Source organism: Cucumis melo, chromosome 5, assembly GCF_025177605.1.
Source record: "Cucumis melo cultivar AY chromosome 5, USDA_Cmelo_AY_1.0, whole genome shotgun sequence".
Lineage (NCBI taxonomy): Eukaryota > Viridiplantae > Streptophyta > Magnoliopsida > Cucurbitales > Cucurbitaceae > Cucumis > Cucumis melo.
Genome location: NC_066861.1, coordinates 1292730 through 1317750, shown reverse-complemented (window position 1 = coordinate 1317750; position 25021 = coordinate 1292730). Strand labels below are relative to the sequence as shown.

The window sequence follows — 25021 nt, the reverse complement described above, 5'->3', positions numbered from 1 at the left end:
TTCTAGAGAAGGTACTAATTAAACAAAGGACAACTTGCTTTTTATAATTTAGTCAATAATTTAAGTTATTTGCCTTTTGACAATCATAGAATTGTAGCTTAAAAAAACAGTTTGTACGAAATGGTGACGAAGAACAAACTCATTCGATTCAAGCAATGATTTGATTTGTTAATGTTTTAGTAAAAACCTGCTAATTGTTAACTCAAAATGGCTGCTATGTCTTTTCGCAACTGATTTGATCATAGGAAAATCTGGTAGGGCCAAAATAAAAAGCCATCTCATTGGCTTTCAATGCAAGAACTCATTTGCCTGCTTTCCATTTATCAAATGGTAAAATTTGTTGGACATTGTCAAAGTTAACTGAAAAAACAAGAGTTTTTAGGGGGGGGAATTCAATGGTTACTTTGGGGGTACATTTGAAGAATCTCATTGAAAATGAACTACATTTCTTATGGACAAATGAGGAAACAAATTGAACTATTGTAGCCAAAAAGAAAAAAAAATGATAAAATTTTCTGAAATAACTGATAATGTACAATTCTGGGTGAACATAGTATGTATAGGACTACCCTCGTGAACTTATGTGCCAAACGAGCAAGAAGTAGATCCATTACTTCCGATTTTTTGCTATATACGAAGAAATTACTCGAACTCAACTCGCAAAGCTGCCTCTAGCCTTGAATATATAATGTAGAACCTTTTCAACTTTCCTTGGCAATCAATGGGGTCAGCATCAAAAAATCCCATTTTTATGTTTTTTTTTTCCCGCAGATTTTTACGTTCTAGGGTCAGCCACATAACACTAATAGAGGTCTGCAGCTATTTATTCCCATGGTGGAAAAAGAACCAGAGAATTATATACCGCTGCAGTGGTGAATGGGACCAGGTCGAAGCTGAAATCCTTTTCTCGGATCAGCTTCCTCCTCCCACACTGCATAAGAGGCTAACTTGGTCCTCCAAATCTCAACCTTGTCTCACAGGAAAACTAGTTTGACGAATCCTATATGGCCGATCATTAGCAAACCTCCTGTTCTCGGTTGGTGCTGCCCCAAGAATCCCCAATGAGTTCGGATCTGTTATCCGACCACCGTTACTCATGGGTCTATCAGGTGGACAAGGAACATGGTATTGGTTATCCGCATCCCCCCCTCTTCTTCGTCGTTTCCATGCTTCGAATTTCTCGGTTTCAACCCCCTTCTGAACTGGTTCAGATATTTGTAAGGAAGTATTATTTTTGTTCCCCCGTACCCTTGGAAGATGACGAGATAAGGCTCCAAAATGAGAGGAGTCCCCATCCCTGCCCATAAGAGCAGAGCCAGTGCCATTGAGATAGGATGGACCTGCTCCCACTTCTTTTTCTTGCTTGAGTTTTGAATAAATTTGATGAAGTCTCTCCCCAGATAAATTTGAAAAGGTGGAGACATAATTCCACAATCGCATAGTCATCCCTGTGATCAATATCAACCAGTTAGATTTCTTTGCGTTAGAAAAAACACAGTTTGTCGGTCTACAAATATCGTGCCACTGATAGAGATTACAATCAATTATTTCGAAACAAAGATTATAGCCGGTTAAGAATTCAAGAGACAAGATCATATAGAAGAAAAGAAGATCACATTCACAAATACAAATGATAACATAGTTATAATCAAGAGCACATACTATCTTGTTTATATGGTTCTTCCTCGTGATCAAAAACAACTTGATCTATCCTTCGTCCAAGAAGCTGCAAGTAATTGCGAATTTTCGAAAGCACCTGAAGGGAAAGGAAAAATAGAAATTCAAAATATTGTTTCATAAGGGGTTTAGAATTCACAACAAAAATAACGGGACCTTTTCCTTTGGGAGTTTGGCACTAGTTGTCTGTAATCTATGAAGTCGTTCTAGAGTTCTAATTTCATCAGCCATGACATCTTCACACCATTCCATCCATTTAACTTCCTTAAAATGCTCATATACTTCTTCGTTGTCAGACATTTCACCCTCCTCCTTCACCAGGGTCTCAACTCTCTGAGGTTTAGAAGTCCGGTCCCTCAATTTTAGGTTAACCTTGGGAGAACCTGGTTTCCCCTTTCGATCCAAGCTACGCGATGTCGAAGCTTTTGGGATATTTTCCCTATCCTTCTTTGCAGTCTTGCGACCAGCTTTAGAATTCAGACTTTTACCGAGGGCAGCAAGTTCCTGGTCAATAAAATTGACAAAATCGTCATCCATTATTTATAAAAAATCTGGAGTGGAAATTAAAAAACCCATAAACAAAATGTGTGTGTGCGCGCGTGAGCACGCACTAAGAAATCAAACAACCAAGAGGCTTAACTTGCACCAGAAACTATGGACACAAACCAGCAAAGCTGAAAATACCAATGCAAAATAAATAACTTAATGCATGTCAAACCAAAATTCGTACTTCGTACATAATTTTTTAACCTTAATGCGTGCCATCTCTACAACACCTTAGAAGACAACCAAAAATGCAAACTTTAAGGGACCGTTTGGGGGAAGGGTTGGGTTATAGAGGGTTAGTGTTATGATAAACCTAGTTTTATCATAACATGTGTTTGGGGGAAGGGGTTGAAAATGTAGTTTTATTATAAGATGTGTTTGGGGAAAGTTTAAAAAGATAGTTTTATGGAGTTGAAGAGATAGGGTTATGGAGAGTTGAAGAAGGTTTAAAAAGAAGGAGGGCGAGGGAAGAGGGGTTATGATAACCCAAAAACAAGGGTTATGATAACCCTCGGGCCAAACGGCCCCTAAAGTCTTTTTTATTTTTGGGAGAAGGGAAACAATTTCGTTGATAGTGCAATGGAGGAAGATGGAGGGAAAAAAACAAAAGAAAGCCAAAGGTGTGATTTATAATAAAGCTTTCCAGTTAGAAATTAATGTAGGAAGACTATCGTCTTAAGAGAAGCTGTGTACTTCTGCACCAATAAATATAAAAGAACACAAAGCAAAATTAAATGCAAAAAACTATCAACAGAGTCCCGAGAATTCCTCCCAATTCTGTTCACATCAAAGATTTCAGAAGAAAGCCTTGTCGATAGCAAGCCATAATGATTTCTCCACACCATGTTTATAGAACATGAAACAAAATAAAGTCGGAAATGCAAGCTCTAAGTAGGCCAAATATAAAGAAAAACTACTAGCTTTGCAAGTTTATAATCAACTAGGATAGGCAGACCAATCAAATATAAAATAGGCATCCACATGGCACTCAAACCAAAGTTAAATGGGAAAAGTCATAAACCAGCGTCAACATCAGAGGTTGCACAACGATGACTTACCATCTCCAGAAGCGCATTAGCACGATCTCTCAAATTTGGAGCACGTGGCAGGAAGGTCTCATGATGTTGAAGTTCCACTGGAGCAATCTTTTTCATGAGACCGAGTTTCTCATCCAACCTGATCTTTTCCCAATTACCGAAACCATGATAGTGTACTCCCAAAAGTAATCTTGCATCATCAACTTAGAATAAAGAAATATAAGTGTCCGCAGAAAATAATATAAATGGAGGAGGAGAGCAAAAGGAGGACAACCAAATACTTACTTTGGTTCCAACCACAACCTTTTGACCAATTTGAAGGTTTCAGGTGCATCAAGGCACGAAATTGTTTAATAGGATCTTCATAGCGGCTAATTCTTTTTGCTAGAAGCTGAAGTTCTTCAACTCGATTGAGAAGCTCATTAGCTTTCACTAGCACACCAAAGAAATCTAACATAGGTCCCTAGAGATTATTCAAACTTTTGTCAACCAGCAAAGAACCCTAAAGGTATAGCAAATTGCAATTCATCTTCAGCAACCAGAATAGGAATTCATGTTTTAAGACAAACCTTTGGATCTGTTGATCCTGATTCAACAGCGTCTCGACAGCCATCAATTAAAGCATTGAAAAGTTCTATTTGCTCTTCAGGCTTAGCTGCTGCAACTGTACCGCCAACCTCACCGGCTATCAAGCTAATTTGACTCTCATTCCCAAATTTCATAACCTGATTTTAAGTTATAAAGAAAGTCCAGCAGTGTGAACAAAGATCAAACATGCCAATCAGCAGAATCCAAACACACGACAGAAATTAGTAATAAGCGAAGAATTAAAAACCAACAAGTGCTCATTTATCGATAAGAAATTTGAGTGTCTGATGCTAGGGTTGGAAGATGGAAATTTCCTCTCCAACATAAGTAGGAGCACGCCAGTATTCCTAATGACTCAATTAAATGTTGGAAGAATTTATGGTGCAGTTTCTTTGAGGCGTTTATTGATATAGTCTGGTCTAGCCAAGGAGTCTTTTCTCCTTCTCTTTCTCTTCTCTTCATCTCCTCAACGTTTTTCATCACTCTCTGTGTTGGTATTATGTTTGTTGCCTCATAAAGGCTTCACCTCGATGAGTGTATGCTCCATACATGGTCAGTTTGGTTCTCATTCCTCTCACCTCTCTTTTCCCTTTTATCTCCCTCAATATTCTCTCCATCTCCCCCAACTAAATCTTTGATGAGTGCAACGTGGCCCATAAAATCGGTAGAGAAAGGTAATAACAAATAAAGATAGAACAAGTTTTTATATGGTCTTCCTCATAAAAAAAATAATAAATAAAAATATGCACGTCAAATTTTAAATGGCACAAGCGACAATCATTATCAATCTCATCACATGCTTAAAACACCAAAAAAGAAGGGAGTTGAAATGAATGCAGAACCTTACCACACGATAAAAACGTAATGCATCTCTTTTCGACAAATTCCCACAAGACCACCTTCTCACTTGAGCAGATGCACCCTCAATCATTGGTGCTGAAGGAGCAGAAATATCACCTTTACGGCGTTTCTGAACCCTCTCCACAGGCCCAGATCCTTTTTTTCTTTTACCACTATTCTCAGGTTGATTAGCCTCTGCATAGCTCTTTGTATTCCTGGCAGCACGAGGAGCGAGAGCTTCCTAAAATACACAAAAATAAAATGGATGGATGAATGCTAGTTGGAACAAAAACCAAAAATTATGCAAAATGATATTAAATGCCTGTTGAAATAAAAATTTTGGTAGAAGGGAATGTCTTCAGGTTCAAAGCTAAAAATAACAGTATAGTACAGGTTCATACTTCAGCCTGAGACACGGCTTCAGGTTTTATCCAACGACTCCAAAAACTTCCATCATCTTCAGCACTACAAAAGTTAGCAACCTGTTTGTTTGCAAGCACCAGGACCCCAGAAAAAAAAGAAAAGAAAAGAGAAACAAAGAGGATCAGTTAAAAAGGTAAGTCAACAATCAGCTCAAGCATAATGAAACAGCAGCCACATCAATGCTTTGGCATCCATACTGCTCTAACACCTTATACGCAAACATCACTACCATATTGAATGCCCCCAAAGAAAAACGCAAACGCCGCTACCAAAATAATACTAGAAATAAAGACAGATACAACAAAAAAGATCACCACCACAATATCATTATCTTGCCTTGAAAGCACTCAGCAATTCATGCCCTTCCTCTCCTCCTGCTTCTTTTTCTTCAACCTTCTCTGCCCTCTCAAGAATCTCGTCAATATCCATACTTTGAAGTCGTTTCTTACTATCTTCATCATTCTTGTCCTCCTTGAAAAGTTCCTCAGCCCCAAATCTTAAGATCGCTGATAGCTCATTCTACAAAGCAGAAAATACAGAGATGTTAGACAATTTATTTGTCAGAGAGATGAATGATCTAAGAAGGCCAGTGGAGAATCCAGCAAAAAGGGAGTCGCACACAATTTTCATCATCTAAATAATTCAGGCTTCCGTGAATTCAAATTCAAGTTTTTCAATAAAGCAACTACAGTGGTTTTGCAACACCATTCTTACTTTATCAAAACCAATGCCTTTCTTTGCTTCTTTCTTCTCCAATCTACCCTCCGCATTTAATTTTTGGATTACCAGATGGTCAAGAACCTGTAAAGCACAGAAAAATTGCGACCACTCAGAAACAAAATCATATAAAAATATAGATTCCATCAACACATATACACGTAAATTGAATGCAAATCTAAGCGTCAGAATCATTCTTAACAAATAAATTTTTTATTAGTACCATCTTTTTCTTTGCTCGCTCCAAGATATCTTCCTCAACACTACTGCTTGTAACAAATCTGTATATATTAACTACTTCCTGTTGTCCAATTCTGTGAGCTCTACTCATAGCCTACAACAGAGTAGAGAACGGAGCTAATTTATCAAATGAAACCTCTCAAGAAAGACAACTAAAAAACAGATTCTAAAATCAACCTGTAAGTCATTTTGTGGGTTCCAGTCTGAATCAAATATGATAACTGTATCTGCTGTTGCAAGGTTTATACCTAAGCCACCAGCTCGAGTTGAAAGAAGGAAGCAAAAATCATCACTACCAGGTGCATTGAAATGATCCATAGCCTGCTGCCGAAACTCAGCCTTTGTACTTCCATCAAGCCTCTGAAATTGGAATCCTCTATATGACATGTAGTCAGCCAGAATATCAAGCATTCTAACCATCTGCAAGATATCATCATAATCACTACATTTATCTGCATGAAAAGCTAATACAGCATAATCTCGATTAAGTTGTACTTGTACATAGAATAGGGTTCACTAAACCTGCAGAGAAAGACACATGAAGAATGGTTTAAAAAGAAAATTCAATAAAAAAAAATGTTTCTGAAGGCCAGATGACGAGGGAATCTTCAGAAAACTTTGCTGTGAGGAGAAGATAAGGTGACAGAACCCCTATGGAATCCTTCCTAATCGAAAGTAAGACTGTCTCTATATATGTCATAAGTGCATAGAAAATTAGAAGCCAGATTCCCATTGATATATTAAAACAAAAGGTTGAATATATCAAATCAAAGGCAACATTGATAATAATACTACAAGGAAACAAATTCAATCAGAAATTTATGACCAGACCTGTGAAAAAATCAGAACCCGATGCTTTGTTTCATGCAATCTCATTAACAATTTATCAAGTATAACTAACTTCCCGCTGCTCCAGATTATTCTATCCAGCTTGCTGCTATCATTTGAGTCGAAGTCCCCACCATAACCATGATCTGCACTTTCGAACAGAAAGGGGTGATTGCAGCATTTCTTTAACTCCACCACAATGTTCAAAAGAGAAACCTGAAAAAGAAAATTATATAATTTTCAAATAATAAAAAATCCTGAAGTCTAATTGTTGAAATTAGTGATAATAATAAAAAAATAAAAAAAAATTGAATACGATGAATCCTGACAAACAGAATAAATCATGCTACCTGATTCCCACGAACTCCTTTGTTTAAGTCATGAAAGTTGCGCTCTAAAATCCACTTGTAATATCTAAAAACAGAAAACCAAGTACCAAACATTCTACATCAATTTATATACTTGAAAATATTACAGTAACCCCAACTTCTTGTAATTTTATTACCGAACTGATTTTCTGTTTTCTTTCAGTGTGTGTGTGTAATACTTACTGTTTCTGAAGCGGAGACATCTCTACCCTAAGAATACGCTCAATTTTAGGAGGCAAAGACTTCTCGACATCCTTGATAACACGACGCAGGATGTGAGGCTTCAGTTCCATGTGGAGATTAGCAAGCTACAAAAAGATCAAAATCGCGAAGGATCAGATAAAAGCAACATTTTCAAAGTGAAACAAAGTAGTCCTAGAATAGAATATTACCTCAATCTCATCGAACGAACTAAGGTTCTTGTAATTATGAATAAAATCATCCTTACTCTTGAACTTATCAGGATCAAGAAAGTGCAGCAGAGCCCTAAGAGAGGCAAAATGGATAAACAATCTTTCAATTGAACACGACAGAAGAACTGAAATTAATACCAATTGGCATTGCAAAAATGGCATTACATGGATAAGGGAAACATGCCACCTTTAGATAATAACCCAACCTACTTTAAAAGCATACTATACAAGGGAGTTAGCAGTTTAAGTGTCCAGATGTTAGATATAGCAAGTTCGAGAAACTAAAAGTATCCAAGATTCATAATCAAGTGCATGTGAATACAAAACAAAAATGCAAACACTAATCTTAAATATCTTTTTGGACAAGAAACAATTTCATTGATTGAATGAAGTATCCAAAGATATCCAAAGGTACTTCATAGGGTGTGCAAAAGGTGTTTCCAATTTGGCACACACTAATCTTAAATAAACCATAGAAGGTTGAATATTCCTTAAGAAGTAAGAGGTCTGATACCAAACCAACCAAAGCACACTTCAGGCCAAGAACAGGAGAAAAAGATAAACTGCACAACAATGAGGCAGCCTTCAGTGCCAGAAAAGAACCAGTTTTGGAATTTAGGCATACATATGATGACAAGTAGGAAGGAAAAAAAATGAACTGGACACAAAAATGAAGAAATTTCATATTAAGTAGAAAATCAAATGATACCATAGCTCTTCCACACTGTTCTGCAACGGAGTACCAGTAATGAGCAATTTATTTTTTGTGCTAAATTCCTGAAAAGCACCCAGCAAGGATCACAAGTCAGTAATGTATCAAAAAAGTATGGGATTAGAAAGTTTCAGTAACTCAAAATAGTAGCATACCGAAAGGGTCGTATACAACTGTGCCTCACTATTCTTTAATCTATGTGCTTCATCAACCATCAAATAATTCCACTTAATCTTTGAAAGAACGGCACGGTCCTTCAGAACAACTTCATACGTAGTCAACAATGCATTAAACTTTATAGGTCTGCCGGTTCTTTTATTTTCAAATTCATGCTGCTGACAAACCTGCGACAAAGAAGTGCATGCAAGAGTACAAATTACCAAGAGAAATAACAAAACAAATAAAAGCTTGAACATCAGATAAATAAAAAATCTTAGCACATAACCTTCCCATTAACTTGTTCTCAATTTTAATTTATAAACAATAGTTCCATTCCCAGTAAAATAAACATATAGTAGAGATATTTTCGTGAAATGTGTTACATCACCAACCCAAAAGCCTATGTTCATGGCTTAGGGTAAATTTAGTAATATCAGTTAAGGTAAATTTAATTATATCGAAAAAAAATTCTGGGAAATACTCTTCCGGAATTCGAATGCCGTCAGATCTCGCATTATTGAGAGGCAAGAGAACAGGTAAATTTAATTACATCGATACACCACAAACATCGCCGTCTGAATAAAGTTAAAGAAAGATAACTTGCCTCTCTGCTGGCACGGGTACCGACATAGACAATAACATTCATATCAGGCAGCCACTTCCTAAATTCTTTAGCCCAGTTTGACAGGGTGGACAGTGGTACAACAACAAGAAATGGACCGTAAATTTGTTGGGCATTCTGCCAAAAAAAGAAAAGAAAAAGATTAGTCTTCAAGATTCATCTATCGGAAATACTTATAAAACCACTGAAGAGAGAGTCCACCTGTAGAAAGCCAAGCATGGAAACAGACTGAACAGTTTTCCCAAGACCCATTTCATCAGCTAAAATTACATTAGTATCATTTCTCCAACTACAAACATGAAAAGATAGACCAATTACATAACTACCAAAAATATAATCTCAAAGAAAAAGAATGGGTCAGAAGAGTTTCGTGATGAACAGTAATCTATTATATACTCAACAGTCACCAACTTACTAACTATTTCTAGACCATTTAAGTAATATCTTTAACAAAATTTATATCTTTTAAAACAAAAAATAGAAAAGCAAAATGAACAGTTCTAAAGTGATTAAAATAATAAATAAATAACAAATATACCTATTAACAAGAAAATTCAAACCCTCAAGCTGATAGTCTCGAAGCTTGCCTCCCTTCAACCACTCAGGCTGTTCATCAAGTTTCCTTAAACTCACTAGAAATAAGAAAAATTATAATATTAAAGAATGTTAACTATACATAGAGTAAAAAAGATTGACGAGAATTCTAAGTTTTAGCCTCAACGCATAGGCTTCCTTTGGGCCAAAATACAATAAGGCTTAAAGCATCTACCCCTCTTAAAATAACTAGGAAACTAGTATTCACTTACCTCATTCTTCATAAGAAATATAAAGGTTTGAGTTGTAACAATTTGAATTATTACGATATCCTTCTAAAATTTTTGTTCAGCCAGAAGTTAGTGTTGGTAATTTTTTCTCCTTTTTTAGAAACTAACAATATCTTTTTTATACACTCTCATATACCATTATGTTTTTTTCATAAGAAAGGAATTCATTGTAAAATTTGGAAGGATAGAAAGGAAATATTAATTGACCATTAATTTCATTGGTAGAATGAAGCTAATGGTTAATTAATATGTTAGGCTTTCATTATTGGTGAAATAGATTAATGGTTAATGAAGATTTATTGGTGGAAAGAAACTAATGGATAATCGATATTTCCTTTATATTCAGCTTCCTGATGATAATAACATCAATAAATCTTCACTCATTCAAAACTATCCATACTCATTTTGTTGTTCATTATTTTCTCAGTAACAAAATGGACAAAATGAAAAAGTCTACTGTAAAACTATCATATTTTTTTAGGCTCTTTGGTAATTTTTATGCCATAGTTTTATGTGGCCACCTATTATACTTGTCTCAATGAAAGCTGATTGTTCATAAAACATTTTTTATAGAAAAAGGTAACAAGATACTACAATTTGGTTTCTAATCCTCCATAACTATGGCTTTGTAATTCCATCTACAAATAAACTATTATTATTTCCATAAATACAGTATTCAATGTAGTACATAAAATTCAATTGTCAAAAACAATTTCATGGCATCAAGTTTCCACGGACCTTTACTCTTTTTCCGCTGAAGATCAACTGATTTCCCTTGCACAGATATTGCAGCTTCACGAGCCTGCTCAAATTATGAATCAGGAAAAAGTGTATCAACCAGCTTCAATCATACAAACATGATTGGAGAAATTGAGCACAACGATTGAACAAACTAGCCAATACAAAGATGTCTATCTTAGTTTCATCTCTCTTTTTAGTGAAGGAAATACACGTAACAAAAAGAGCCAAAAACAAAAAACGAAAGACTAACAAACTGTAAACCAAGAACAAAACAAAAAATGGTGGTCAGGATGGGGGGCTCCATTTCAGAAGGATGATTGATAAAAGAATGCGTGATATTTATTTGAAAAATAAATTTGTTAGTCGAAACATGACAAAAAAGTGACAGAAAGCAAATGGATTCTTTTGAAGTGTAAGATATTATATTGAAGAACATTTAGTGAAAATATGAGCAACTAAACTTCAAATTTGAAGAAGTGTGTCAAGAAATAAGTAGGTGTTTAGCCTAATTACACGATACTAAAATTTGATAATATCAACACTGCTGGACATCATATCATACGATAGTTCACCAAAATACCTCATCACTTGACACTTGTAAATATTTTGAGTCGATAACCATCTTTTCATGTCAAAACAAGTTAGATATTTTAAGTTCAATTATAATTCATCCCACCATTTTGTCACATGTAACAAATTAATTCTTGTGCTTCCATTTACTTCATTTTGGCCCCTACATTTCTTAGTCTGTATTGTGAACAATACAATTGACTAATAATGTAAGCTGACCTGGCACCACATGGAATCTGACATGACAATTTGATATTGTATGTCCACAGTTCCACATATAGAAGGAAAGCTGAAGTGGCGTCATGTCAGCTTCCACATGGTGCCATGTCAGCTTTTTATGGAATTAAGTCCATATATTAGAATGTAGGGACTAGAACAAATCAAATGGAAGTACAAAACCAAAACATTTACATACTACAAGAAATAAAACTACAATCACACAGTTTGACCATCACTATGCACTAAGATATACTTCAAACATGTCTTTAATACTCTAGCTTGCAACAGAAAACTACAACCCAGTCCAAAGAATATGATCAACAAACTTGTGACATCTTATAAAAAAGTTAATGATTAAAAATCAATAATAGTCTCACAAGAGTTGAAAATATGAACCCCATCGACTTGTCTCATACATCAATTTATCTCGACACCCATTTCTTAGGTAAATCGTGTGGATGTAAAAGTTCTATAATCTTTGGATGAGTCGTGGGAAGAGCAAACTCCTAAAGTGATACTTGTGACATCTTTCCTGGACAAGCATTTTTCTAAAGGGAGGTTGCTGCCGACTGAAAACATTTTCTCTTTAAACATTATGCTTTCTATTTTCATATTTGGTGTACACAAGGACTAACGGTTTCTAGGCTTCGGCATAGCACTAAGTTTGACTGCCAAGACCCAAAAGAACGTTCTTTTCTATATAAATGTCCATTTTGGTAGAAGTTTTATGGAATGTGATAATTTAGCCGTGCTTTGGAACACCTAACCCAGGGAACACAAGGAAGTTTTATGATTAATAGTGGGGGGATAGGGGGGTAAGTACTCGAATGAACAGCTCAAAGTTTTGGGCAAGGCTCACTAGTACTTTCACCATTCTTAATGAAACTATTTAATTCCTATTTAGAAAATTTCACAAAATCAACAACCTAAAACATTACACATAGAGTAGTGTCGTGCAACTGATATAGAAACAATACTTGTAAATCAACAATAAGGAAGCAAAATGGAAATAGCCAAATACCTTATACTCGTCAATAGCATCTTGTGCAAATGAAATGTCTACATCCTTTTCCCTAAGATCAAATTTACAAAACAATATTAAGCAGACAAGAACTCAACGAGTATAGGTGAATTTAATGCACGGGAAAAAGGACATCTAACTTCACAAGAAATAACGGCTTTTATTGAGAAAAATGAAAGAATACAATTATACAAGGAATACTAAGAAACAAAGCCTACAACTCAGCTAAAGAGGGGTTCTAGCTAAGTTAAATGTTAGCTAAAGAATAATTACAGTAAGTCCTTGAAACTGAAGCCCAGAAAGGAGTATAAAACCGCATAGAAGATCAAGCCTCACTAGGGTCCCTCTCCACTCCTTTAAACACTTTGTTGTTTCTCTCCCCAAAGATTCCATTAGGCACATAACACCAGCAACCCACAAGAAGCAACATTTCTCTCGAAAAGGCAAATGGAGAAGGAACTCCCCAATCATCACTCGGATATCCCTCTGACGAGCTAAGACAATACTGAAACATGAGACGTGGTGACACACCAAATTCTGGAGTGTAGGTGACGACACGTGGGGACAAGCTTTTTAAGAAAATTATTTTTAATATATATAAATATATAGGAAAGTTATTTTAAATGAAAAAACTTCTGAAAATACTTACAAATATAGCAAAATATCACAATCTATATGTGATAGATCATGATAGACCAAGGTCTATCACGGTTCATCATAGATATACTATGGTATTTTGCTGTATTTTGAAAATATTTTGGTCCATTTTGCTATATTTAGAAAAACATGTTTTTATAGTAAGTATTTGAAATACTTTTTTTTAGAAAATCAACAACTTTCATTGAGAAAAAATAAAAGAAAGCTGTTTTTTTATCAAGTACATAAACAATTAATACAAGCTCTTCTATTAGTTATTAAAAATAATGTTTTTCTTTAAATTAATGAAGGAAAGGAAGGGTCGTTCGTGGGAGAAAAAGTAGCCAAAAAAGCCCATTTAACGGGAAAAAACCCTATAACCACATTAGGAGCCCATTTAAGAAAAAAGAACCTTGTGACCACATCACAGGACGAGGAAGTAACAAGGCCTAAATAATATTTCTTTTCCCTTCTTGCACTATTCTTTCTTCCCAATTCCCACGCACAGTCGCCTCCTCCTTGATTTTGCTCTCTCCCATGTCAAAGTTGCATGCTCACCACCTCTCTTTGTCATCGTCCAAGTTGTTCGACCTTCCTCTGTTGACTAACCTTCTTCAATGTTGCCGGTTGTTTTGAAAGATTTGGTCTTTTTTTTTCTATTTTTTTGTCTATGTTTGTCTGATGGCGTGTCTTCACATGTCAGAAATTTTAAAAAATAATAAATAAAAGAGGACAAAATTTTCGCGTGTCGTGAGCATGTCCAAATGTATCCATGTCCAACACTGACACTATGCCCAAATGTATCCATGTTTGTGCTTCCTAGCACAATACCAAATTCTTGAAAGAAACACCCCACAGATCTCACAAATTGGCACCTCCAAAGAAGGTGGCGATCCAGGTCTTCATCCACCTTCCAACAAAGAAGGTAACAAAAAAGATCCATTACCCGCGGGCATCTTTCTCAATGCCCTATCCAAAGAAATCACACGGCCAACTGCCAAGTAAAACTTGAAAGAACTTAACTTACTTTAGAATCTTGATCCTCCATGACACATCAAACCGATTCACCAACAAGAAAGGGATCCAACAAAATACTAGAGGCCTTACAAAAGAAACCACCGAAAGGAATAGGATTCCAAACACGACAATTCCCTAAAAACATCTCAAGCAAAGACAAGTGAGGCAGCCTCTGTTTTTTTTCCCTATTAAATAGCAAACAATAGAGACTAAAGGAGAAAACGCAGAGCTCTCAAACCAAGCCAAGAAATCAAAGACTAAACGAATTTTAAAGGAAAATAAACGATATAAACAAGGAAGCATGGAGCAAAGAGATTTATCCCTATCCATTGATCTTCCTGGAAATATGTTTGTGTTCCTTCCCCAATATACAACAAATAAGATGGGAGGAAGGAAACTCAAAAGAAATTTATTTCTAGAGTCTTTGGTGTGTGGTTTTGGCCCCTTTGGACAACCATTCAAAGGGATGGAGTTCATGCTTGCCTGCAACAATCCTACGCCACAAGGATTGAGGCTCAAAGAGAGAACTGCCAAAGTCATTTAGCGAAAAGACCTTTGTTGCATAAACTTACTTTTTCAATCTCTAGATCTCGCAGCGATCTCCCCACTAACTAGATGGGGCTGTTTCTCTTCATCCACCCCTTCCCAAAGAAAATACTTTATGAGTTGTTCCATACTCTTGCAAACCAACCTAGGAGCACAAAAAAGAGAGATAATAAATGGGAATATCTCCCAATGCCACCCTATTTAGAGTAAGTTTTCTAGCTTTAGAAAAGAGGGAAAAGAATCAACAAAAGAAAACCCTTTTCTCCAAAAGGATAATCTCTTCCTAAATCTTATCGGATGTCGAATTCATAAAATAGGATGGACCTCGAATTTCCACCAAGAGGAAGACTAGGTAGGAAAAGAGAAAGGATCCAACTTCACAACCAACTTCCTTTGCCAAGCTCCTGATTTCCTCTTGATCGGGATTAACGGCCAAGATTTAACTTTTGCTCCTATTAATCTTAAGCCCTGATATTGCCTCAAAGAACTCCAACATATGTTAAGAATAGGGAAAGATTCATCATTGCCTGAGCAGAAGAAAATCATTGCATCAGCAAATTGGAGATGAGACAAGGCCACTTTCTCATCACCAAAAGAGCTCAATATTTTTGCCTTTAGTCCCCTGTTTATGAGACTACTCAAGACATCCACAACAAATAAGAACAAGAAGGGGGATAAGTGTCCTTGTCATAGAACCTGGAATCCTTTATCAAAGAGCTATATTTATGAGGATAGAATAATTCACATTTCTAATGCAACAACACATGCACATCCTCCATTTATACCCAAACCCTTTTTCTCCATCACGTTATCATATAGCATTTCTTTTTTATTATGTAGAAAATTATTCAAGCTCACTCATAAAAATATAAGGGGAGAAAAACACTTTATAAACTCATTCAGAAGTTCATTAGAAGAATAATGATTCTAGTTACCAAGTTGCTTCGGCATAAGACAACCCTTGCCACTTTACCAAATACTCTGGTACTACATCACCTGAACCATCTTTGCTGATACGGTCAGCAATAACTCTCTCCACCTACAAATTCACATATAAACCTGATTACTAAAAGTTTTTTTTTTAAGCAAAACCTAAAAAATAACAGATAAAGTTCAACAAAGTAACCTGACTATTTTGCTTGATGAGATCCAAATCCATTTCCTTACTGACATCATAGACCTCGATCTGTAAACATATCCAGCAAACAACAAATGAGATGCCATACCAAAAGTTGTAGTGTTACTTGGTGAATAAGAATTCTTTTACATAGAAGCACATCATCAAGGTTAATTCACCCGAATCAACAAATCCATCATTGTTGTTTTTTCGCTTATAGACAATTCTGTTCTAGCATATTTTGGCACAAAAAACTAATGTAAATTCCCTAAAAGAGTCTAATACAAGAATAGGGTTGATTACAAAAACTATTAAAATGTACTATTATAACAAGATGAACCACAGAAAAAGTCTCCTAATTGAAAAATTGGCCATCAGACAACTTAGAAGATGACTCATGACTTATAAAACCTTCTAAGGCAGCTGCAACTGTGCCGGTATGCTTTGTTCAAAGATTGTCATACATGTTATTTTCAAAGGCTTCTACTAATAAAGCACTTCACTAATATTCAGAACAATCTTACGTAATTGACAATTTGAACTGATCAATTTTATTACAGTATCAAGCAAAAATTACCTCCTCACGGGAGACACTCTTCCTGTACCTGATTTCCTCCATGACCTTTTTAGTGTAGTTTAAAACCTTCTTAAAACCACTAAGCTGCAAGAAAAATGTGTTTAATGCCAGAGGAAAGGATAAAAAGTTAGCTAAAGACAAAGACCCGTCGCACTTCAAAAAGAGAATGTTCTTTAGACGAGACAATACAAAACAAAAAAGCCACTCGGAAACGTACATATTGTAGTTCAGAGAATGGTTTCCATTGACAGTGTAAATGCGACTGGCCTTTCCATTTTATCAAAAATTCCACCTCATTCCAGTCTGGTTCAGAATCAAATGAATGACTAGACAGGACAGGATCTATCGGTCTGTTATTTCTTATAGCAACTTCAGCAGTGCCCTTTGGCTGGTGCCAGAGAACTTTTTCAATTGCATCACCATCTTCCTCTTCAACTTCCTCCTGAAAGCACGTATAACAAAGATATTGAAAGTGTAGATTAGCAACTCAAACTAACACATGAGACAAAAGCCTTTAAATTGGCCTCAAAACAAGCTATACAGCCAATTAGAGAACAGACAACTGGCTCAACCAGTACCCAACCCTGCAGAACCAGACCATAGTAACAAAAGACAATGGAGGGGCAACAGCAAATGGACTAGAAATAAATGAGACGGGGTAAAGATATGAATACATCATAAAAAACAACTAACCAAAAAAATTAACATCAACAATCACAAGCTACATAAACGTAGTACAGCTCATTGCAATCCAGCAAAGGAGCAACCCCAAAATCATACGATGCTTGTTATGATTTTTTAGATATTTTAAGAACTAAAAAAATTTGAATCAAAAAGACCAACAAAGACACAGACAAAGAATCTTAATTCAGAACCAAAATACAAGAATATATCATCAGCAGCCTCAATATAATTGAAAAATGCAAGCACACCTTTTGGGACTTTTTCTTTTTGCCCTCATCAAATTCTTCACTTTCTTCACTTTCAACATATGAAACTTTTCGAACTGACCTACTAGAAGTTCTGACCTCACTTCGTCGTCCTGAAACACCTGCTGTTACAGAATAGCGGCCACTATTCTTGCGAAGGTGAGTGCCAGTTTTCACTGAACTTTTAAAAGCCTCAACACTATCACTAGCAGAATCCTCCATCGATGATTCATCCTCTTCATATGAGAATTTTCCTTTTCTTTGCCGAATAGATGATTGGTATACTTTACGTTCACTGGTAGATTTTACATTGCGTCCTCCTTTACCTCGTGGCTTTCCCCTGCCTTTCTTTCCATAATTAGGTCCTTCATCATCAGAAATCTCTAAATCATCATCATCACTCCCATCATCTTCCTCATAATCTTCACCATCCCAGTCTTTGTCCTGCTATCAATAAAACACTAAATTAGTGTCCACTGTGCAGAAAGATGATAGTGTCAGGTCATAATTAGGAAGTACAAGAACCATCAGGTCATATTAACTGCATAACGAAAAAAATGTGGACAAAAGAGACTACATTCTGAAAAATATTTATATGTGCATACTCATCTACAACGAAGAAGAAGAAATACATTTTAGACATAATATGAGTAGCAGTAAGACCTGCAAGGGTAAAGATTGTCAATGGAATGAAGGGAAAAAACCCCAAGAAATGAGATTCATCGACAAGCATCAATGATAGGCGGAGCAACTAAATACTGATTAATAAGGAGAAGAAAAAAGAAATCAGCAAAGATGTCGTTTATATAGGAGAAATCCTAAAAAGAAAATTGATGCGGTCAGAAAGTAGGAGGCAGAATCTTGCAGTGATTAGCTTTAAATTTTTTTATTTTACTTTAAGATTACATGTCACAACTTTGTTCCATAACAAGATGGCTTGATTTATGTATGAGCAGTTTTTTTCACTTCTTCTTTCCCATCGTGTAATTCTACATTTCTTCAATGCCATACAGACAACACTATTAAAAGATAAATGAGACTACGAGAGGAAGGAAGAACACATAAATATATACACACGTGGTTCATGGAAGCATGGAAAAAAATTACCACATCATGAAATCCAGCACAAATCTGTTGAACAATACATAAAAATACCTACCTTCTTCACTGAGCGGCCACTTCCAACGCCATAATCAGGTTCGAAGTCAACATCGTCAGGGTCATCTTCTGCAAAAACCCACAAATATAAAATTTAGCAAATACGATTAAGCCAATACTGATTGATAGAAGAAGTAGGAACAAAGTGTAGCCAAATGTCAACCAATTGAAATTAGAGCATCGTAAACAGTTCATAAATAATCCTACAGGAAAGGTACCTTCTTCCTCATCCTCTTCATAATCGGCATCATCATTATGGTCTTCATCATATCCATCGTCATCATCTTCGTCATTCACAACTCTAGAATTTCTTCGCATGTGATTGCTGTTGGCATTAACAGACTGTGACTGCAACCTATTCGACTTTACTGAGTTATGAAACCCCCTGTACGGCAGGGAATCACTCTGCTCATCTCCATCCTGCTCGTAATATTCATCTGACAACATCCCATCTTCTGCAGGGACATCAGTATACCTTCTTTGATCTTTAACCTCTTTTGATTGGTCATCATCTTCAAATTCTGAACCTCCATCCTTCTCATTGGATAAATTATCTTCTGATCCTTCTCCGCTTCTATTGTCAGACTCGCTCTTAGACTCCTGCGCAGAATCAGAACCCCCATGAATCATAGGCTGGCAGTCCTTCCAAAATGTTGAACCCCACCTTCTACCCACTGCCGTTCTTCTTCCAGAATTTTGTAAGTTTGACATTCTCGTAGCAATTCCATCATCTGCAGCTGGCTCGTTTTGAAACCTACTGTTATCATCTACCTGACCTCCCCTGTGATAGGGTGCGTCCATGTTCATATTAAATTCTTTATCTGTACTCATGTCTTCTTCGTCATTTCCTGCAGAGGTATGAGTTCTATCGGTAACTTGTCCCTGGCCTTTATCTTCCAATACACCATGAGAACCTGGTTCGTTTGAATGATTCCTAAAAAAGGCCATTCTTCTACATGGAATAAAACATCTCAACTTAGTGCTGGTGAAAAAGAAGCTTTGTATCCTGAAAGTGGAACACTACACTTAATACTATCTCGATCAAAATGGAAAGTAATAAACTAGAAAAATTGAACTTTTCCTTAGTAAAGGTCAGGTATTCAAAATCATACAAGTATGCTGTGAAAGACAGAATTGTGAATGGTGAAGGAGAAATGCAGCAATACAGAAAGCGGGAACGTGAACCTCAAAAGAAAAAAGATTCAAGAAAGTAACTAATATCAAACAAGCTTGGTCCGCACCATCCTACATTCAACAAACCACCTTCCAGTTTCCTTTGTTTACTAGGCCTTTCCGAGCAGAAAATAGTTCAGGTGAACTTACAGCAATTGTTCCAAACAAGGGATGAATTAAGCCAATGTAAAGAATTGAAGTGCAGAGGTTAGTATTCTATGCAAAATCCAAGCTGAAGGTGGCACGTGACACAGCCCAAGTGAGTACAAACGAAACTCGACACTAAGCAATTCGTTCATCAATCAGAAATAAAATCCCTTCATAGAATTCTAAACACATTAATGTCCGAAACCAAGACAAATTCAGATAACGCGGAAAACTAATGCTAAAACATAGTGCACACAGCAATTTCCAGATCAACAAACTAAGTCCGAAAATCAAATATTTTAAAGACTAAAACCCCCCGAAACCCCCTGAAGAAAACCTAGCATTCAAACGAACTCCCAATCCACAATCAGAAACTTCAAAAAACCCAAAGAAATTACGATCGGAAAGCAGAAGGAAAAAGATGATCGAAAAGAAAAGTTGAGTCTCTCACCTTGAGAAGGCAAGCAGAAGGAAAAGAGAATGAAGTTTGACTGATCAAGATGGAAAGAACGCAAAGGGTAAAAGATTATCCTATTCCTACGAACGGCGCCAATTGTGAGTCGCCGGAAGTAAATCGGCGACAAGGCGAACAGTGAGGAATTGAATCGGGTTGGGTTATCCGATATGGGAGGGAAAAATCGAAAGGAATTTAAAAAGATGATGGACGACGGCGGTGGTGGCGGCGGCGGCGGCTAAGATGCGCCAGGTGGCAACGTGAACAACAGATTTAGGAGGAAAAAGAAGAAGAAGAAGGAGGAGGAGGAGGAGGAGGAGGAGGAGGAGATGAAAAAAAGAGTGAAATTCCTATTTCGTTTAACCTTCCTCTCGTTTTTTGTTTTTTGTTTTTTCGTTTTTCTTTTTTCTTCTTCTTTTTTCTTTTTTTTTTCCTCTTTTGTGGTTTGATTTAACGAAGGATTGTTTCCGAGAGAGATAAGTGTTTATGAAAAAAGGAAGAATTAGGAATTCGGAGATAATTGATTGGAATGCCTTTGAGGGGTTTTCTTTTTCTTTCTTCTTCTTCTTTTTTTTTCTTTTTAATCTTTTTTTCGATTTTCAATTTCTTGTGGTTATTTTCTTCAATGAACAAATTATTTTCAAATTAATCCCTAGGGCAAAAAATATAATTATCTTTTGTAAGGGTTATTTTTAAATATATTAATATAAATTAAAATATCTTCACAATTATATTCAATTTACTATATCTTTCTAATTATTTTTTAAAGTTTTTTCATTTAAAATAAGTTTTTATTATAATTCGTCGATAATATTTAGGATTTTTTTCATAAATATATAAAGAAAAAACAAATGATCTATCTTAACATTTTATTTTTCTTGATTTTCTATTTTTAACCATTTTTATGAACAAAAAGAAACTATTTTTACATTCTATCATATCATGATGTGTGAATTTCACCCTTACCTCTAGATGTTGCAATTTTTTGTACTAATTTGAACCATTCAAATTATTAATTAAAATGTTGTCTCTTTTTTGTTTTTAGAGAATTGTATATGGAGACAAGAGTAAATAAAATAAATTCATGAATAATTCTCTAGTTTTAGACTTTTGAAGGAAATGTTATGAGCCAAAGTGTTGTGGGAACCACAAATGTTGGTAAAGGATAGTCTCTTAGATCAAGAAAATACTTCAAAATATTATTTTATTTTTGTTTAATAGTTTTATCATCTATAAACGGTTGTGTTCAACTTTAATAGGATGTAAATTAATCAATGAACCCTCGGCAAGCCCTGTTGTGAATCGGGAATTCAATTGGTGCAAAAATTAACTATGCAATAACTCGATCAGAGTAATAGATTTTAACAATCAATTGTCGTGTATTGTTTTAAATTTATAGGTGTTTGTTGGTTGTTTCCTTTCCTTGAAAAAATGAATTTCAAATCGAAATTTACTGGTTCGCGAATCTTGAACAACTTTCCTAATTTAAAACAAATTTATGTAAAATTTTGGTTTTATATTTAGGAGCAAGTCAAGGTTGAGTATTGTGAGTTTAAAAGTTGTAATATAGTTTTTGGGTTGATAGCAATGGCGGATTTATTAAGGAGCATTGACACGTGAAGTAGAGGTGTAAGAATAACCCGAACAACCTGATAACCCGGACTACCCAACCCATATTATATCGATTGGGTTGGGTTGATTTTTTTTTTTTTTTTGTTGTTGTTGGGTTGGGTCTCGAGTTGGGGGTTGAAAAATTCGGGTCAACCCAACCCAACCCGAATTAATAATTTATATAAATATATATATATATATATATATATTATAGATATTTTATTATTTATTTAATATTTATGGATAATATTTAAAATGTTGAACTTTTATGGATATTTGAAACTTTAAATTTATACATGTTTAAAACTTTGGATATGAGTGTTTACCGACGTCGTACAACAATTTTAAACTGTACAAACATCAATAATGAAAAAATAATAATACAACCCGACAACCCAACCCATATTTTAAGGGTTGGGTTGGGTTGGGAATATAATATGGGTTACTCGGGTTGTCAACCTAACCAACCCGGGAATATGGGTCGGGTTGAAAATGTCCCTCAACCCAACCCAAACCGTTTACACCCTAACGGGAAGTGTCAAATTAAAATATATATTAAATAAAACTTTATTTTAACTAAATTATAGTTGTGCTCCCACATTACAACATTGAGGTTGAGAGTTCAATTCTTACCGCTTGCAACTATTTTCACAAAATAATTTTTATTTCAATGTCAATCATTTTATTTTCTCAAATATCAAATTTCTTCGTAAATTATCTCAAATATCAAATTTTCCTAAATTGTCACGAAATATATTTTATTTAAAAAAATCAATAATTTTTTTAAATTTCCTAAAAAGATATGTATAATTAAAAAAAGCTAAGTAAGATAAAATTGAAATCTTAATGATTTCCTAAAATGAAGATAAAAAAGAGGAAAAAACCTAACTAAGATCAAACTCTATCTTATTTCCTAGTTTATTTAAAAAATTACAACAAAGTCCATATCTAAATTTTCACTCTCTCAACCATATTCCGCAAAAAAAATGTATTATTCTTTTTTTTCTCTTTTTTATTTTATTTTCTGATGCAAATTCACATATTTACATTACAAAAAAAATCATGTGGAAATTACCGATCTTTCTCTATTGCTACAAATGTAGTAAATGTTATTAAAGCATCAGTGAAACGTCGAGATATTTTTTTTAACATTTTTTAGTGTGTTTATTGTATCGTGCCTAGTGCCCCCCATATAAATTTTTTGGATCCACCACTGGTTGATAGAATCTCATAAATAGTACCTGTAGTTCGATAAATCCCTCGACAAGAACCAGATGAATGAATGGTCTAACGTATGGATGACTAAAAAACGTGGGATAAAATGAAATTTGTCACACTTATCGAAATTGGGGATTACGACTATCTATGTATATCACGTTATAGAGAAATCATCAAAATGGAATATTGTGCACGTAGATTGACCTTTTCACTATTTCACTTTTCTCTTGATCTCCGTCTTATACCCATTAATCTCTCGCTCTTGCTCCAAGTATCATAGTCTCTCCTATAACACTCACTATTGGTTTCTTATAGCTCGTTTTTGCTATTTGTTGTTAGTTCTCACCTCATGCACTCACTTTTTATATTAAAAAGGAACATAATTGTGAAACTGATAGTAATGAGTAGGGACGACAAAAGTCAAAAGCTAAAATTGCAACAAACATACCCATATTAAATCACAAAAGTAATTTTTGCCCATGCAGATACAAGGCATGAAATAATAATAAAAAAAAACTTTGGTTTTAAGATGAAAATTGTCATTCCTTTTGAAATCAAGGTGTTTGACTCTTTGTCGACATCATATTCTAGCGAAATTACCAAAACATCATTTCAACACACATAAATTTATCTCTCCCCTTTATCGATCTCATATTTCTCTTTATCTTATACATACCTCTCTCGCTCTAGCTTCAACTTTATAGTATTTTATTTGTCATTCACTTTTGATCATCTATCTCTCCTCCCCATTAATATCTAATACATTATCGCATCCCAGCGTCTAATGTTTCGATCAACATTATGATGTCCAACGATGAAACCTCTTCAACAATTTGATGCTAACATTCAACGAAAAAAGTGAAAGTGAATAATGGATGGGGAAAAAAAATCGATAATGATGAGAGAAAGGAAAAATAGAAAAATAAGGGTGATTTTGTAACTTTTACAAGTGATGATGTAAGCGATAGGACATAATTCTTAAGTTTAAAAAATGAGGCACTAACTCCTTAGAGGTTTGGGATTGAGTATACTATACAAACAACTATCTCATTGAATGAAATGTTACGTGACAAAAATATTTTATACGTCTATTTAAATTCAAAATTCATGAACTGAGAAGCAAGAACAATTAGCGAGAACGAGGACAAAAGCAAAGCGCAAAGCCATTGGGAGCAAAAAATGAGAGTACATATCGAGACAAGTGAGAGTCAACAGTAAAGATCAAGTGTCGAAAGGCATCACATCTTCATTCTGTTATTTCAACGCTTAATATCACAAGTAGAAGGTAAAAAAAACTTAATTTTCTAAAGAGTAGGTCGTTTATATTTTTTTATTTGGTCTTTTGGAAGGGACCACATACATAAATTCTCTTTTAAAATGTCCAAATGAAGCTAGACTTAATTTTTAAAAAATATGTTTCTTTTACCTCCTATTATCATCACATCCACGTCAAATTACAAGATAAAACATTGTACATGAAGACCAGGATATCCCTCTCGCTTCACACGTCTTACTCCTTAGATTTTTCTTATATATCCTCTTCATTAATTTTTTCTTGCAGCCCGTATTTCACCTTTATACTTTATTCTCATTCTCTATGCACACTCTTGATATTAAAAGAGATCAAGCTGTCAGATTGAACGAGGATAAACAGAGTCAAAAGCCAAAAGCAACGACATAAGGTTTTGTATGTAGTTTTGACAACATAAACAAAATATTGTAAAAAGAGCTTTATTTTTAAAAGTGGAACAAATTCTTTTATTCGACACAATTGGTTGGAGTTGATCTACTGAGCTCGTGCCAATACCACCGAGTCAAGTTGTGTTTGGTCCTATTGTGAACCACAATTTCGAGTGAACAGTACAATTATCCCATTCCCTTTCCATTGGTTTC

The 25021-nt window shown here is 35.1% G+C and overlaps 1 protein-coding gene across 4 annotated transcripts; it reads right to left on the bottom strand.

Annotated features, from left to right (window-relative positions):
- Positions 1 to 281: 281 nt before the first annotated feature.
- Positions 282 to 20766, bottom strand: LOC103491483 (protein CHROMATIN REMODELING 5). 4 transcript variants are annotated; one of them, XM_008451450.3, is made up of 31 exons: positions 20297 to 20766; positions 18744 to 19531; positions 18527 to 18594; positions 17371 to 17814; positions 16656 to 16880; positions 16439 to 16522; positions 15871 to 15930; positions 15680 to 15783; positions 12546 to 12597; positions 10733 to 10796; positions 9709 to 9802; positions 9372 to 9459; positions 9153 to 9287; positions 8545 to 8733; positions 8387 to 8454; positions 7657 to 7750; positions 7448 to 7572; positions 7247 to 7310; positions 6900 to 7112; positions 6246 to 6488; positions 6052 to 6162; positions 5826 to 5912; positions 5448 to 5630; positions 5090 to 5170; positions 4696 to 4929; positions 3830 to 3985; positions 3546 to 3723; positions 3282 to 3463; positions 1834 to 2181; positions 1663 to 1756; positions 282 to 1448 (listed from the first exon to the last, which is right to left on the bottom strand). In XM_008451450.3, the coding sequence occupies exons 2-31, from the start codon at positions 19471 to 19473 to the stop codon at positions 964 to 966; spliced, it is 5283 nt and encodes a 1760-aa protein (XP_008449672.2). In that variant the 5' UTR covers positions 19474 to 19531; positions 20297 to 20766; the 3' UTR covers positions 282 to 963. The 4 variants fall into 4 exon arrangements, with proteins under 4 accessions (XP_008449672.2, XP_008449674.2, XP_008449673.2 ...); XM_008451452.3 differs by having other exon boundaries at positions 17371 to 17811; XM_008451451.3 differs by having other exon boundaries at positions 18744 to 19477.
- Positions 20767 to 25021: the final 4255 nt, after the last annotated feature.

What these genes read in the sequence shown, in the direction of transcription:
- LOC103491483 (XM_008451450.3), bottom strand. Translation starts at nt 19,473, where the DNA reads ATGGCCTTTTTTAGGAATCATTCAAACGAACCAGGTTCTCATGGTGTA. An exon ending in GTTCGTTCGATGAGATTGAG is followed by an intron (nt 7,573 to 7,656) that starts GTAATATTCTAT and finishes ATCTTTTTGTAG; the next exon opens with CTTGCTAATCTCCACATGGA. An exon ending in CCAAACTCCCAAAGGAAAAG is followed by an intron (nt 1,757 to 1,833) that starts GTCCCGTTATTT and finishes CTTTCCCTTCAG; the next exon opens with GTGCTTTCGAAAATTCGCAA.